This window comes from Rhynchophorus ferrugineus, unplaced genomic scaffold, assembly GCF_030347505.1.
Source record: "Rhynchophorus ferrugineus isolate W39M unplaced genomic scaffold, kcgeb_rfMv2 rfM3, whole genome shotgun sequence".
Taxonomy (NCBI): domain Eukaryota; kingdom Metazoa; phylum Arthropoda; class Insecta; order Coleoptera; family Curculionidae; genus Rhynchophorus; species Rhynchophorus ferrugineus.
Genome location: NW_027472582.1, coordinates 22,085,171 through 22,103,055, shown reverse-complemented (window position 1 = coordinate 22,103,055; position 17,885 = coordinate 22,085,171). Strand labels below are relative to the sequence as shown.

The following is a 17,885-nucleotide window of genomic DNA, read 5'->3' as shown; positions in this document are numbered from 1 at the left end:
AACAATGTATAGTACATGAAATATTAAAAAAAACCTGTATCTAACGGGTTTCAGTTGATTTGAAAACCCAGGTATCTTACCTAACCTCACAAGACATCGATTTTTCCAATATTTTAGTTGAAAGCCCCGGGTTTTTAACGATTTACCACAAAAACTTATCACAACAACACTCTACAACTAACTGTGCCCTTACCAAATAGCCGTAGAATCACTTGCTGTCAATTGTTCACTAAATTTCTAAACAAAAACACTACAGAAAATTTTAAAAACCCTCTCACGGCTAACATCAACACACTGATATCGCCATATTGAATTGGACTATCAATCGACGTGTTCATTCTAACATTCTTGACGTGCTCACTGCCGCACAGTAAACAACCTTTTGGTGTGTTAAAAATACAAAATAATATTTATATATGAAATAAAATATTTAGTGTGTGTAATTTTAGAAGTCTAATTACTACATACATAAACAGTAGAGATTGTCAAATAATTATTCAATTTTAGGTTAGGGTCAAGAACGCTTGAATGAGTTTAATAAGGCTTCTAAATAAAGCAGTATAGTGTTATAGCGATATTAGAAGATCAGATAAAGATAAAATTGCAAATTTAACGAACTATTTTACAAGGGATGTTCAAAATAAAAACCGTCTTTAATATTTCATTGAATTCAATTTTGTAATAATAATGTATTATGTCTATGAAATATTTGTAAATAAGTTTAAAAGTAATTTATTAATTTTATTAGTAGTAATTAACTTATATAATTTGTGTTCTATATTCATATAATAATGTTTTACTAAAAAAATGAGGTATAATTATATATATATTTGTGTAATTACATGATTATAATTGTATAATTATTAATAATTTTAAAAAAATCTTATTTTGTTATCGCCAAAATTTTTTATTAAAATAGTTTACATGGTAACATCCATTCAACTGAAAATTTTGGTAAAAACAAATATTTATATTCAAAAGGATGAGTTTGAAAGTCCAGTTTTAGGAATAAAACGGTGAAAAAAGGTTTGTTTATTCGTTTCTGAAGGCAGTTTGTGTTGCATTCGATAAACAGCAGGTCAACTGCTGACAAGATGTCATATGATTAATGTCAACGGTTTCGAAAAAGGCGTGTAAATATCCTACTAAACATTTATCTGCATCGTTTGTTAGTAGCATTTAATGCGTAGGTTTACAGTTACAGCGTTCCTAACTTATACTAAAAATACGATTGCTAGTGTGTGGTAAATAAAAAAAATTAAAACCTCTAAACATATGCAGTAGAGATTAAAACATGAACTTAACTATTGTTTCTATGGTATTATATTAACAAAAAGTGTTTATTATAATCTTCATATTGCCATATCGAATCTCAAACAGTAAAAAATTACTAGGTTTTAATAATAAGTGAGGATCTCTTATTATTATACTTAGATAATCGGCAAGTTTAAGTTATTAAAATTGAATGTAAAATACAAATAGATTTCCACTTAAAACTATAGTTTGTTGAAAATAACAGTAAACTCACGTCATCAAGATTTTGAACGTATTATCTATCGCAATTTGTAAATTATTTTTTTAGCGGTTTTGCTTGTTTCAATTAATTTTAATACGTTGCTTAATATATGTGATTACTTTGATTGAAAATTCTGAAGCCAGTAAATAAAAATACGTCTCTAAGCAATAAGTTCGAACAGGAACGAAGTAATGGAGGAGAAATACTGTGATATTAGAATTACTTGACAACGAAACACCGCAGCGAAGGACACAAGAACTAAGCATAAAAAGTAAATATACTCTCTAATAAAAGTAAAATACATTACTTGGATATACAATTATTAATTAGGTAAATTAATCAGGGGATACCGTACGTAGCTTGGAAAATAATTTAATGTAAATATAATAAACTGACTCTAACCTACAAACATTTGTGGCTGTATAATTAATTGTAATTAGTAAATATAATAATAATAATTGTTTAAGATAGATTTAGTAAAAATAATTAATTGTTTAACTCCTTCAATAATAAAGATAGATGAACTATAATATTAAAATAAATTATATTTTACAATATTTTGTTTCATTATTATATTTATATTACGTTGTTGTTACGTATCAAATCCAAAATAAACTACTAAATAAATTCAATAAAACAATAATATCGAAATGTATGACGAAAGCACGTTGCAATGTTGCCGCATTAAATTATATTTGAACTCCAATTCTTTCCAGTTAAGTTTTATATGAAGCTATTTGTTGCTATATAGAATGATAGTATTATTTATTGTTATTGATGCTTGTGCATTCTGATTATACGTGAACTGTACATGCACATGTTTGAGTCCAATTATTTATATTGTCAGTTGCCTGTTGTAATTTTCGTGGGCTTCTTCGCTATTATCTCCGACAATAAGAATCGCAGTGTCATCAACAAATGTAGCCATCGTGATATTTTCGATTTGTGGTATATCACTTGTGTAGAGTAGGTTAATAATTGGCCCCAATACAATTCCTTGTGCTACACCTGCTTTAGCTTCTTTTATTATAGAGTATGCTACTTCTTGTTTGATTCTAAACATTCTGGCTGTAATGTAAGATTTTAACAGTTCATTGTGTTAATTCGAAAACATTTTCTGTAACTTGTGAACTTAGAATCTAAAAGACGCCGAGAAACTGGTTAACTGTCTACTTATTCTCCAATTCCGGTAAGTCCGGATATATTCCAAAATTTATCACTCGCCAGTCGGTAGATTTAATGCCGTAGTTCGAAGCACACATTAAGCTGTAGGTTGGTCGACATGCTTGGAGCGTAGCACCGCGTCACCGCTAATCTCTCTTTTTTCCAGACTGCAACGACCTCATCTGTCGCTGCAGTCATAACTTTTGTTCCCATACGACAGAATCCTGTCGTGTGTTAACTCAAGATTGCGAATCAACAGCTAGTTTCACTAGCTGTTTCTTTTACCGGGTCCTCGTGCCCGATAACGGATGCCCGATTGGCGGGTACCATATCTCCAAACTTAATAATGTACCAGTAGTGATCAGCTGGGACGCGGTTTCGGTTAGTGTATTGGTAAGCTCAGAGACAGTCCCACATAATTCGGTCCGATTTGTCACTCCAAGGCGACTCTCCATGAGAGGGCGTCACGCAATCCTGGTTTTTAGAGCAGAACAAAAAAAAAGCTTTAGGTCCAGTCCTTTAAAAGTCGAAGAGGTTGGCTTGAGTAAAATTTATTTAAATCATACATTTGTGTTTGTAATTATGCCTGGTTAATTATTTGTAATTATAATACATAGATGGCGCTAGTTTTATTGCATACAGGCTTTTTCAGTTAGTACTAACCTTCAACAGAAAGCTGTTGAAATTTCATGATATTCCACTCATAAATTTGCGAGAGCTAAGAGTGACAGTACTTTTGTTATTTTCAAAACAGTGGATTAAAAAGAATTTCTTTTTTAAATTTTACACTGGTTCTTGATGGGTAAAATACACTTTAAGCGAAGCAATGGTTTGAAAGGTGTCTCCGCTCCATCAGAAACAACAATAAAACGTTTTTTTGCTAACTTCAAACGTAGTTGTAGAGACACCGATGATGCAGAACGCAGTGGGCGTCCAAATGAGGTAACATCAGAAAACATAAAAAAAACACAAAATCGTTTTGAATGAAAGTAATGAAAGTTTTAATTGAAAAGTGAAGTTGCGTGAGTTAGCTAATATTGTAAAAATATAAAAAAAAACGTGTTGGTTTTATATTAAATGAGCATTTGAACATGAGAAAGCTCTGTTCAAAGTGGGTGTCACAGTTGACCAACAACAAGAACGTGTTGATGATTCTTAGCAGTGCTTTGGCTATGTTTAAACGTAACAAACAGGATTTTGCGTCTATATATGACAGTGGGTGAAAAATGGATCCATCACATTACTCCGAAATCAAAGCAACCGTCATCTAACTATATAGCAGCTGATGATAGGCCTATTTGGAGGCAAAATTTAAATCGTTTTACAAAAGTGGTATTGAAGTTACGAGATTACGTTGATGAACAAAGCGAATTTTATAAAACTGCAATTTTTATTTGTTATTCCCGGGACTTTTAAGGCCAAGTATTAGTCCCTTGTCCCAAACATTCCGTCATAAATTTATAAAAATGTTGATGCTATGATAACGGTATTTCGTGATTTAAATATTTTCTAAACTTAATTAAATAATTAAATTTAATTAAAATAATTATACATTAAATAATTTTCAAAATGTATTTTATCTAATTAATATTCTATCCTGATTAGTGGCGATGAATAATCTTTAATAAATCATTGATTTTCAAGATCAGCAACGGGCGAATGTTTTATAATTGTTACAAGAACTTGTAATGCAGTAATAACTTAGCTATACACAAAACATCTTCATCAACATTTACCAGATGCAACCCCACTTAATGATTGAAATAGAAAATGAAAGATTATGGTTACATCGTTTTGTTCCTAAGTAATTACTAATTTTAGAACAAATCTGATTCAGACTTAATTCCAGGCGGTTTATTTCTATGACGTTTCCTTAAATTTTAGAAGCATATGTTAATTAAAATTTTTAAAAAATGTAAGACTATAATTATTATTAGTAAATAATTTTATACATATCTTTTATAACTTTATTACAATTTTTAACTGAACTAAGTTATTTAAAATTTATTATTTAATAAATTGATTTCTGTAATGTTACATGACGATTCCCTTACGAAAAAAATGTTAATGAAACATGAGTTTGAATAAATTTCAGTTTTCCTTTAAAGATTGATTCAATATAACATATCTCTAGTAATACTTATTCAATAAAGGCAATTCTTAGGAACATTCTAGATATAAAAATAGCTTTATCTTTTTAACGAATCAACATTTTTTTTTCTTTAAAAATGGAGATGTCAGTCAAGTCCTTCTTTTCTACTAGCAAAAAGAGAAAAAAGCATTTAATGTTAATCAAATATTCGATGTTGAACGATGATGTACTATTAATTCGACGCTCCACTCTTAACTAATGCGATTGAAACTAAAATTGAAGTTAAAAAAAGAATTAATTAGAAATAAAAGGGTTGCCTTGCATCGCAATAGGTTTAGAAAACTTTAAAGCTGGCTCCAAAGGCTTATTAAAGTAACTTGGTTCAATTTTAGCATGCTTTGCAATAAATAGAATATATTATTGGAATCTCAGTTTATTATAACATTTTTAGCCAGTTTAGTAACGAAAAAGTAAATTTCACTGTATAGCGGTATTTTGGGTTGCCTATATTAGATAATAATTGTATACGCCATGGATATTTTTACTTACTGTAAATATATAAATTTATTCTTTGCATTTTATGAATTTTTTAAGCCTTAAAATGTAAATAATATTATTAGCTTATATTTTAAGACATCTGATTAATGAAATTTACAATTTTTTAAACTTCGATTTTTACCCAGATATTGAGTTACCTGAATATAAAATATATTACCATATCAGAGTATCCATAAATTTACGATGACTTGACATACTAAACGCATAATGACGATTATATGAGGAAAAAGAGTTAAATACAAGTTACAATGTTTTATTTATTGGACAACAAAAACATATAAATATCACATTAACATTCTTATAAAAAAAAATTTATAAGGAAATATATCTCACTTTTCAGTTTATCTCACTAAACCACATAATTTCGACGTTTCCACTTTTTTTCTTATCTTACAATAATCTTAAATTTATTTGAATTAAAAACTTAATACTAATGTAATATCATTAAATATTACTTATTTTATATACATGATATGGAATCAAGTTATATAAGAAATAGCTGAATAATTTGCAAAATCAAATTTTGAAATTTTTATAGGTACATACTGTTTTTTTATGAAATAATTTAAACATTTAAACAATCCTTTCAAATCCAACTTTTTATCCAGCTATTACAGCACATTGTAAAATATTTGATAGTTTATAACACAAATATACTGGTCTTTGTCTCATTTTATTTTCGTTTTACTTTAAACTTTAGAAACTAATTGAGTGTTTGCATCTGCTTCATCAAGTGGTTCTTTTATATCATTAACACTAATTGTACCATTACTGTTAGTATCTGATGTTCCTGGTAACGGCAAATTACCGCTATTGGCATCTTCAATGGCTTTCCTTAGTTCTTTTAGACCAACAACGCCGATAAGTTTTCCTAGAAAACGTAAAATGATTCTCCTATAGAGAAAGTCTGTAGAAAAACTCACCAATTGCTGTTACATAGGCATGATTCACGCCAACCATAGAGAATAGGGAATGAACTTTCAAAAGTGATGTTTTCTCGACAAGCTGGAAAGGCGCTGGATCGATATGACACGACGAAAAATCTGCAGGTAATTGCATTTGTTCGTCTTCCCATTTTCGTTGATCTTCTGGTGACATATCACACACTCTTTCTCTCGGCTAAAAATTATTAAATCTTATGCTTAATCACACATTATATGTTGCTAAAAATTACCAATTGAACTTTCTTAGAGGTAGTTGGACTTATTGGTATAATATGAGGCTTGTCACCACTATCACTGATAAATTGTTGACTTTCTCCGGTTTGAACGTCTTGTAATTGGGCTGATTTTCTGCAATAATGTATGTTATATAGGCAACCAGAGATACTTAATAAAATGTTATCTACCTGAATATCGCTTCGAAAGCTGATCTAATTCTGCTTTCAGCTCCTGTTACTGTGGTATAAGGAGTAGAACCGGGACTGGTACCAACAAATGGCGAGAATCCTTTCAGAGTAAATGAATTTGTCTTTTTTAAAATCGATTTCTTGGGTTGCGTGCCAAAAACTGGGGTGTAGGTGTGCTACGAATTGATTGAAATGAATGTGTTTCTGTAAAATAGTGTGTTACATTCGGTATTACCTGATGTTGATCAAGATGATTTTCGGAGAGTTGTTTTTGAAGCATATCTGGAGCTGGAACCACTTGGAACCTAGACGGCCTGCGCTTACGTTCCTCCGCCTGTTTCTTAGCCTCTTCGCGGGCTTTTTCTTCAGCCTCTCTTTGTCTTATAGCAGCAACTTGCAGTCTTCTTTCTTTTCCGATTTGTTTTTCAATTAACTGTAACATAAACAGTGTTTTAGAGCACTTTCTATGTACTAAAAAGTCAGTTATATCAAACAGACATTGCTGTTTATGATACCTCCATTTATACTTTAAGTTCAGATTAATAGTTAAGAAATAATATTCTCAAAGTTGTTTTGGAAACGTTCAAATGGGTAACACAGAAAATAATATAATCTAAGTTTAAATATGAAGTCTAATTGTAAGTATAAAGTTTATCCAAAAAATTTTGCAACATATTTCATCAAGATGTTTAATGTATTGCCTGTCGCAATTTGAAAATTCGTTTTAGAAACATACAATATATTCCTTCTCATTTTATTCTAGTTAAAAAAGACACAGTGCAGTATAATACGTTCTAACTTGTAACCGAACTAGACTGCCAAAGTCGTCCGGTTGTCAAACGTATGTAAAATTCTTCAAAACAATAGTGATAAGAGGTTGTAAAACGGCAAACGTTGTTTTAATGCTTTGCTTGTTTTGATAAATTTCAAGTCGCTGCTTATTATGATTCTCATTGAAAATTCCGAAGTTAGACAGAACAGATTGCTTCTCTAATCGATTACTTTAAACAGGAACGGGATAATGGAGGCTGCTCTTGCCGGTACAATTCGTTATGATAACTGTAGGAAATATTATTGTAGATTTATGTGCACATATATGTGTTTAATTGTTCAGAATATGCATGAGCATTTTTTAAATGTGCTTTTTAATGAGGTAAAATATATTACTTGGATATACAATTGTTAATTAGGTTGATTAGGCTTCCAGGGGTGACAACTACATAAAAACGCGCTTAGAACTATAGGTGGAATAGTGGAACTATAGAAACTAATTCATAGGTGGTATGGAAATTAGTTCAATGTAAATAGAATGAAACACAGCCCTAACCTACAGACTGTTATAACTTTGTACTTAATTATAGTTTTAAGCCTTTCTATAATATGTGCATTAGATATTCTACTATAATGTTAAATTCTTAATTAATTAATCTGTAATTAAATCACATATTTGATAACAGTATTTTTGTTTAATTATTTAATTTAGATTAGAATTTTATTGTATGTTAAAGCCAAACTTAACTAAAACACAAATCAGAGTTGATGCGGCAACATTGCGACGTTTTGGCGTCACAAATTTAGATGACGTATGTTCAAAATTTACTTGGATAGACTTTATAGAAATAATACTGTTCAAAAGAGTTGTTTAATTATAGATTTTAATGATAAAAGCTCAATTAAGAAGAAGTGCCAGAAAACACAGAGTACAATATATAATTACCTGTATGAGTTGAATTCTTGGTATACTACCCAAGAGCACCATGCTTTCAGGCTTATCCACTAAAGGAAAACTTTGTAGTCTTCTATTCTCTTTTAAAGTATGTTTTAGATCATCACATGTCATTCCACTGAAAATATATTTCACTTCACGAACCATAAAGTCCTCGACATAAATATTATATATTCCTTGAAATTTTAAAATTTTATTACATTTTACTATATTATCACTAATAATAATACTTACCACTACTACTAGGTAAAAGATCTGGCAGGAATGGTAGTTTTTTTATTAAAATTATACTATCGTATATACTGGGTGCTAGTAAACTAGCTATAGCATTCGATGTCAACACCGAAATCATTATAGGAACGATGTGTGTTATTTGTCCAGTCATTTCGAAAACTATCACAGCAACAGAAATGGTATGAGTAACAGCACCAGAAAATGCCGCAGCTCCCACGGTCGCATAACCACCAGGAATTATCTGAGATATGTTACCACCGTATCTCATCCCTAAAAGCAATTTTAACACAATCATAGTTATGTATTATTCGTTTGGTTCAGTATCAATACATTGTACAATTATTTACTTTTCGAACACAACATTATAACAAATAAGCTACTAATTATTTTAGTATATGATTAATTATCTAGATCGAGCAGGTTATGTAATGAATGAATTTTATTTAGAGAGGTAAAGCTGCTGTTATTAAAAGGACTAAACATTAGGGGTTTCTGGAAAAAAGTTTCGTTACGTCCTATATCTCGATGGGGTGACAATCCCCTATTCAGGTAATTTGATTGATCAATTTAAATCTCTATTATTGGCACCTGTAAATAACATTGAAGTGAAGACTTGATTTTTTAATAAAATTTGCGATGCAGGTGCGGCACGTGACACCCTCGACGTCACATTTCATTGAGCAATGAAATTGAAATAAAAACAATTTAATATCTGAAAAGAATGTATTAATTAAAATTCAATAAATTATCGTAGTGCATTTCATATTTCATTAGTGCCTTTAATTTAACAGGACGTATTACAGTTTATTAGTTATTGAAAACAAATTCCTCATTCTTTACTGTTATACATAATAATTGTAACATTTTTTCCTGAAAACTATTACGTATCATAAGACAAAAAGGTTATTATTTACATTCATATTTTCGACATTGATCCATTTGAGCATTTTTTGGATTTATTATCTCTGTCCAAGATTTTTACAACTATTGCCCATTTGTTAGTAACAAGATAGTGAAAAATAGATTAAATTTCTAAAAAAACTGTATATGTTTATATATATATATATATATATATATATATATATATATATATATATATATATATATATACAAATGCCCTACGTATATAATTGTATGCAAACACAGGTTTAATCTACATTATTACGAATTCTTTACATGACATATTTTTGACATATTGTTTAAATATGAGTAAATAATACGTTCAAAGTAGTGACATATAGATATTGGACGTCGCGAAACATTTCCCCAAAAGTGCATATAAAGTTAAATCTCTATTATCCCTGTGACGTTGATATATGCTGTCATATTTTATCATATTTATATTCACCATATTTTAGTAAACGATTGTGATTTCAGAGTTTTAAGAAGGGTCGTTCTAATATCAATGGTCAAAAATGATCCAGGCGTTAAAAAGTAGCATTAACATATAACATATTAACATAGGATTGTATAACAATACATAACCTTATTTTATGCATGGCCTGACACGACCCTGTCGTTCTATTAACAAGGAAACATTTGTAGAAAATAATTTTTGTGTTATAATATATTTATTAGACATTAAGTATTTTTCATTAAAGGAAACTGTTAATAACTTTATTAGATTAAGCATTAAGACTGCCGAAACAACGTAGCAATATCATTTGTTGTGTGCAAAATGCTAAATAGAAGATTGGCATGAATGTAATTTCATGATTTTATCAACTCAATTAATGTACTTAAGAATTGACTTCAGGGTAACAAGTAAATTTTCTATACGGACATGCCAACCAAAAAGTAGTAATTAGTACGGAATTGTAATGTATTAAATGAAATGAAAATGATTACTAACCCTTACCCTGTGGGAACCATATGTGCATCAACTCTCCCACAATTCGACCAAAACCAGCACCTATTTTGAAGACCGGAATGAAAATACCGCTTGGCACTGGAATTGTTGAACATATTATAGACGCCAAGAACTGGAATGAATACAAAAATTTTTATTCAATTCATTTAGATTAAATAAAAAAATAATTTTCTTTAATTATGATATGCAATTATTTTATCATTTAAAAGTATTATATATTATACTCCATTAATTAATTATTAATGACGTAGAACTATTTAATATTTAGATTTGATTTTCTTATTTATTGCTTGTTCTAACAGGTCAGTTGGAAAGTCCTCGGCCTGACACATAGATGGCGCTACTAGAATTAAATCCATATGTTTTTTAGTTAGCCCTGGTTAGTTAGTTAGGTTCGTGTATAAATTTGAGAGCTGACGGATCATTAGTTTATGAATTATAGAATTTTGAGTGAAGAAACTTTTGTTATTGCTAAAAAAATTGATAAAAAGGAATTTCGCGTGTTGATAAGATATTGCTTTTTGAACGGAAAAAATACAGTTGAAGCAAAAACTTGGCTTGATGCCGAGTTTTCGGACATTTCCCCAGGAAAATCAACCATCAAAGATTGGTCTACTAAGTTTAGACGTGGTGAAATGAGCACCGAATACGGTGAACGCAGTGGACACTCAAAGGAGGTTGTTACCGACAAAAACATTTAAAAAATCCACAAAATGATTTTGAATAACCGTAAATTGTAAATGAATGAAATAGCAGACACTCTAAAGATAGCAACTGAAAATGTACATCATATCATTTACGAATATTTGGGTATGAGAAAGCTTTGTGCAAACTGGGTGCCGCGCGAGCTCACTTTTGACCAAAAACAACGACTAGTTGATGATTCGGAGCAGTGTTTGAAGATGATCAAGCGTAAAAAAAACTGAGTTTTTGCGTCGATATGTGACAACGGATGAAACATGTCGCCATCTTTTCACTCCGAAGTCCAATAGACAGTCATCCGAGTGGACTGCACACGATGAACCCGCTCCAAAGCAACAATCGGCTGGTAAGGTTATGGCGTCTGTATTTTGGGATGCGCATAGAATAATTTTCATTGACTACCTTGAAAAAGTAAGGACTATCAACAGCGACTATTACATAGTGTTAATGGACCGTTTGAAGGGCGAAATCACCGAATAACGGCCGCATTTGAAGAAAAAGAAAGTGCTGCTTCACCAAGACAATGCACTGTGTCACAAGTCAGTGAAAACGACGGCAAAAATCCATGAATTGGGCTTCGAATTCCTTCCTTACCCACCATCTTCTCCAGATCTGGTCCCTAGTGACTATTTCCTGTTCTCAGATCTCAAAAGAGTGCTCGCTGGGAAGAAGTTTTCGTGGAATGAAGGGGTGATCGCCGAAATCACTGAATTGAATAAAAAAAATAATTTTGCCAAAAAATGTGTTTTACTATGGTAGTCCGGGGACTTTTCGATTGACCTGTTAATTTTTATTTTTAAAAATATTATTTGACTTATTCATTTCCATTTCCTATTTCCTATTATATTGAGACAAATATAAACATACAATATACATATTGACATAAATTGATTAAAAGGTATAATTAAAAATTAACTTACCGTAAATAGAATGTAACACGTTAAACTAAGCAATACTCCTGAATATTCGGTTTTCCAATGTTTTATTATTTCTTCCTCTAGGGGCGTATGGTTGGATTTTGACCAGGTGAAATTACTAAAAAGAGCGACTACCTGACTATGTGTTGTTAGATCACCTAAATAATTCAAAAGACTTGTTACTACTAACAATATTTTGCTACCACTATAAAGTGACTGTATGAAGAATATGAATTAATTTTGAGAGATTCATGACAGATAGGATTTATAGATTTTTCGTATTCATATCTTATTATGTTGCTTTAAAAAATGAGGAGCCTTTGCACTAGACAACCAATTAAAAGTTTTTGGAGAAGCTTTGATTAATTATATCTATCTTACTATAATTTTGTCCTGTTTGAGACTGAAACATGTTCCGGAATGTTTTAAGGTTGCTCGACTAATTATTAAATCTGACTATTTCGCTACTACCTGTGATATTAAAATTATTTGAGAGACTGCTACTAAAAGGTATTAAACCATTTAGAGAAATAGCAGATTTTTAGTTTGGATTTCGAAATCACCACTCGACAATCAACCAAGTGCATAGAGTAACAGCGGTTGCTGAAAAGGAACTTGAAGAAAAGAAATACTGTCCTGCAATATTCCTGGATGTGAGAAAATTGCTACCACGGAATAACTGTCTGCTTGTCAAATCGTTTCAAAAAAAAATTAGTCTTACGTGAAGGGGCATTCTCAACACTTAAACTTATTTCGGCTCGAGTTCCCCAGGGTAGTGTCCTAAAACCACTCATGAATCTGCTCTACACTGCTGATATCCTAGCCCAAAAAGAAACAGTACTTGGAACACCTACAGGCAACATAATTATCACGGCAAAAGATATATCTCTACCTAAGGCTGTAGAAAAAGTACAAGTGACAGTCAGCGAGGCCTACAAATGGACTAGAGACTGGAAAATACAGTTTAATACCTCCAAATCTATCAATGCGCGAAAATGACGAAAATCTAATTATATCACGTGACGGATGCCCGATTCCTCAAGCAGAATCAGTTAATACCTCTGCATACATCTCGATAGTAGGTTTAATTGAAAACATCATGTTAGACAAAGAGTAGAGCAGATTAGACTTAGACTCAAAATCAAACAACTGTACTGGTTAGTCGTATGTTAATTATAAACCCAATTTGGAGCTATAGTATGCAAATATGGGGTTGCACTAAAACATCAAACCAACTAGTAATCCAATGCACCTAAAACAAAGTTCTACGATTAATTACCAATACTTATCGCTACGTAAACAACGAAGAGCTGCATAATGACCCCGAAATAAAATGGATTTACGAAGTCATCCAAGATTTCGCCTTAAAATATGGAATAATGTTGCTAAATCAGAGCAACGTGGAAGCAATAAGCTACTGAACATCACGCAGAAAACCAGAAGATTGAAGTGAATCAAACTACAAATATAGAGTATAAGTATGTTTTTAACCTTATCTTAAGTAGTTTAGTAAACCTTGCCAGTTTAGTAAACCAAAAGTATTCACCTTGCTTGTCTATTAATGCAAGTAGTAATAAAATTAATTTGTAAATTAACATTGTACAAGCATATGTAATGTAAGATGTAATTAATTAAAAAAATCTGTAATTATGTTAATAAATAAATTAATAGATGTCGGTCATACCCCTTGTGTTCAAGAATTTTATCATTGATTGACCAATTAAACAAGCAAACCAATTCTGACATCGAGGCGATTTGGCGATCATTTAAGCGCAGCATTTTTTTCTTTTTGGAAGCAAAAAAACAAAAATATGAATAAAATGTCTCCCGGAAATTTTCAGAGCGCCATAACTTTTGATTGAGTAAACAAATGAAGCTACTTTAACATCTAGTATGGCTTGATTGAGAAATATACTAAATATATACAATTATAAAGTTGTCTATTAGGAAAGCAGAAATTAGTTTTCACCCAACCTTATATTTTAGTGTAAAATGTTTTGTGAAGTGTAACTAATTTTTATTCTAGTTTAGATATAAAATTGATTATCAATATCAATAAATGTTATAAATTGTTATAAGTTTAAGTTAAATTAACTCACCGGCTATAAACTGTCCAGTACCTAATGGAAACGTAAGTGTGGCAACCAACAAGGCAATAATGCCTGGATACAGGAAACGGCTGAAAGATATTCGAAACTTTTTTATACGATTTAAAATATGCATTAGGCCAGCAAATAAACACTCACTTTTTCTGTAGGAACCCGTTAATAGCTTTACTATTTCTCATGAACATTACATATTGCCGATGTGCCCATACGTAGAAAGCTCCAGTTAATCCACAAAACGCCCTAAAAAATCCAGTAAAACATTATTTAACATATAGTATAAATGGAAGATTATTTTCTCTTACCCCATTAAAGCAAAAACAAATAATTCTTGAGGATCAAAAGGAAAGTCCATATAGTAGTTCGTTTTGAATATAGCGGTTACTGTATCGGCACTCTGAAACCAAACTGCCAGCAGCTGGAATATCGTAGCACCAATAACAGCAGAAAAGAACCCGCGCCAATAATTCCTGACAGCAAAATATGTTGTAGTTACTTCTATACTGAACAATACACCTAAAAACACGATGGATTAGTATTAACCGATAAATTATTGTTAGCAACGTAAATTTATCAAACATCAATTGCAAATTAAAAGATAAGTTTAGAGTTTTAAATATTTTTGCTAATTTATATATATTAAGATTTTTGTTAAAATGACTATTTTCAGGTAATTTTAAGCGGCTTTCTGCTATCTGATTAACTGAAATCTGTTATTATAGAGGATCCACATTTAATCCATTGTCTCATAACAACATAAGAAATCATATTTATTTCACATGAATTGTTTCAATTAGTCAAACAAAGTTAGAATCGTTCAAACGTTATTGTTTCTAGTCGGGTATGAGAGAACTTTGCGAAAATATTGCACATTTCACTGCTTTTTCAGTTAGTATTAATCTTCAAAAGAAAGCTGTTAAAATATTATGAAAATTTACTCATAAGTTTGTGAGTCATTGTGCTAAGAGTTACAATACTTTTGTTAATTTCGAAACAATGGATCAAAAACAATTTATTGTTTTAATTTGACACTGCTTTTTGATTATGGAAAAAAATATCGTTCATCGTATAAATTGTAATACCATTATATGTCTTAATTGAATGTTAACGTCTAAAATATATCATAATGTCACGTATTATAAAATAAAAATAATTACCTCCAACTGGGGCTGCGAAACAACTGGCAACTCCTGCAGCACATGCCGCTGCCAACATCTCAGTGGTACGGCTTTCGTTCTCGTAAATGCCCTGAAAACCGGTTACTAGCTTACTTAGTAAAGTTGCTGATATACTGGCTATGTGAACAAAAGGACCTTCTTTACCCAGTGGCATACCACTACCTAAAAATAACAGGAATGATGTTTTGACATGAAAATTCTAATGACGTCAAAGCAAAACTAAACTAAATTCAAAAGTCGCAATGTTCTGCTAAATAAAATAATTGAACAAAAATGTTATCAAACATAATTTATTTTAACATTATAGTACATCTTAAAACTACACAGCCACAATAGTTTATAGGTTAGAGTTATAACCTCTTATCGCTATTGGTTTCAAGAATTTTGAATAGGTCTGATAACCAGACTACCTTGACAGGCTCATTCGTTTACGTGTTCGAACTAATCAGACAGCATTGGGTCTCCTTTTAACCAGAATAAAATGGGAAGGAAAATATTGTCTGATTCTAAAACGAATTGACAAATTGCGGCAGGTAATACATTAAACATGTTGATGACGTATGTTCAAAAACATTTTGAATAGGCTATACGTATTTCTATACACATTATATAATTACAATGGTGTGTTACCTATTATAAAATTTATAAATATCTCAATGGGAACACTTTTAATTATTTTACTACAAAATGAACCTACTAAGAGTAGCATTAAAAGAAGGCAATCAAGAACTAAAGGAAATATTGGCTATTGATTGACAATACTTTACAATTATAATGTTCATAAAAATCAGTTTTGCAAAGTGTTTCGCTGACCTTACACATATTTCTAGTAGATATAAATATGAGCATTTACTATTTACCTAATGTTGCTGTTAGTCCAATCACCTTTGCCAATAACGTTTTAAATGTTAAATATTCTTTTAATGCGACACCTCGTAAAATGGTTTTCATTTCAGGAATACCAGAACCTAAAATAATCATTTAAATAAATCGACTTTTTTAATTTGATATTAATTTAATAAATTTACCTATAGATTGTGGGGCAACCAAATGGGCAAAGCCCGCACTAAATAAAATTAACGTTACAGGAAGACATACCCACGCTGCATATTGCGCGGCAGGATGGTCGGTTAAATCGTTATAAAGCCATATTCTCGCTGAAAAATTAAGGACATAATAACAACTAATAATAATTGAAGTGTTTTTTTAATTAATTTTGTTTCGCACACTTACCAGAATTGCACATAGATATTCCGTTATCCATTATAAAACTCAGTATTGCCATAATAATACCCAGAAGAGCTAAGAACACCCAGTCCTCTCCGAGTCTTGCAAATGTGTGCTTCCATAGGAACGATATTGCTTTTGCTACTTTTCCTGAAAATAAAAGGAAACATCACATCATATTCCAAGATATTAGTCTAAGTTTACTAGTCCAATATCAAACATCATTTAATGTTAGCGTTAAGTGTTGGAATTAATCTGTAGGGTTTCCGAATAGATGATGGCTTGGGTAATTTAGTATTCTGTGGTTCCTCTCAACATTCAATTCCCCACAAGTTAACTGTTATAATATAGACATTTTAATATATTTTATATATTTTAAACACTATATAACAACATTTTTTTTGTCACGAGTTTACCTCATTATTTTAACATAACTTGATATTTTAAAAATTGATGATTTTGATTGAATGCCAAACAATGATTCGGAAAGTTCGTAGGGCATGTAAAACCTTAAAGCCGTGTGAATCATTAGCATCGGTATGGATTACAAATTAAGAATTAATGAGGAAAATATTAAAATGTAAACAACTGACGGATCGCAGTTAGAGCAAGTGCAGAAGTTGGTATAAATATTTGGGGTCAGAAATATAGGAAAAGAAAGGGACATTTATAGCCAAAGTAATGAGCTGGATTGACCAAGCTTTAGCTTTTCTAACATGGGGTTTATGGAAGAAAGAATTGCAATTACTACCAACATATAGTTTTTTCAAACGCTTATCTTGGCAATCTTTCTATATGACTTCGAACTTGAACACTGTTCTTTCAAATACTGCGGATAAAGTTTTTCAAATAAAATATGATGTCTAAGCCAAAATTTTTCATGCTTTTCACCGAAGCCGTACTAGAAATATCATTCGTTTAAAAAATGACAATGCACAACAGAAAACAAATTCAGATACGCAGATTACAATAGTTTGGGCATCTTTTTCTAATGAAAAGTGAACGAACTCCTTGCAAACTTTTGTGGCGAATCGACGAAATTCTGGATGGAGGATACAGCGAACATCTCCGAAAGATCACAGAAAGCGATTTGAAAAATAGGAGACTAACATTGTTCGAGGCCAGAACAATTGCGGCTGACTGTTAGCTGAGATTTAGGGACGAATGTTCCTGCAGCACCTACGGCACCGTATTAGTAGAGCCTAGTAGAATAGTAGAAGTAGACAACTCCCCTCAACTGCTGGCTGG

The 17,885-nt window shown here is 31.1% G+C and overlaps 2 protein-coding genes across 24 annotated transcripts in view; both read right to left on the bottom strand.

Moving 5' to 3' along the window:
• Positions 1-327, bottom strand: part of Wdr62 (WD repeat domain 62) — a 168,543-nt gene extending 168,216 nt beyond the window's left edge. For all 9 annotated transcript variants that reach the window (XM_076398372.1, XM_076398369.1, XM_076398374.1 and 6 more), the window contains exon 1: positions 194-327. The gene's annotated coding sequence lies outside the window, so the exon portion shown is untranslated. The remainder of the gene's footprint in view (positions 1-193) is intronic.
• A 5,240-nt stretch (positions 328-5,567) lies between these two features.
• Positions 5,568-17,885, bottom strand: part of ClC-a (chloride channel protein 2) — a 107,396-nt gene continuing 95,078 nt past the window's right edge. For 10 of the 15 annotated variants that reach the window (XM_076398404.1, XM_076398401.1, XM_076398402.1 and 7 more), the window contains 16 exons: positions 16,644-16,787; positions 16,439-16,567; positions 16,271-16,378; positions 15,390-15,572; positions 14,538-14,748; positions 14,374-14,475; positions 14,227-14,306; positions 12,131-12,285; positions 10,491-10,620; positions 8,639-8,908; positions 8,396-8,580; positions 6,914-7,111; positions 6,679-6,854; positions 6,505-6,622; positions 6,254-6,449; positions 5,568-6,201 (listed from right to left, as the gene is read on the bottom strand). In XM_076398404.1, the coding sequence (XP_076254519.1) occupies positions 6,020-6,201; positions 6,254-6,449; positions 6,505-6,622; positions 6,679-6,854; positions 6,914-7,111; positions 8,396-8,580; positions 8,639-8,908; positions 10,491-10,620; positions 12,131-12,285; positions 14,227-14,306; positions 14,374-14,475; positions 14,538-14,748; positions 15,390-15,572; positions 16,271-16,378; positions 16,439-16,567; positions 16,644-16,787 (2,567 nt within the window). In that variant the 3' untranslated portion in view covers positions 5,568-6,019. The remainder of the gene's footprint in view (positions 6,202-6,253; positions 6,450-6,504; positions 6,623-6,678; positions 6,855-6,913; positions 7,112-8,395; positions 8,581-8,638; positions 8,909-10,490; positions 10,621-12,130; positions 12,286-14,226; positions 14,307-14,373; positions 14,476-14,537; positions 14,749-15,389; positions 15,573-16,270; positions 16,379-16,438; positions 16,568-16,643; positions 16,788-17,885) is intronic. The other 5 variants (XM_076398409.1, XM_076398407.1, XM_076398406.1 and 2 more) reach the window with 1 other exon arrangement.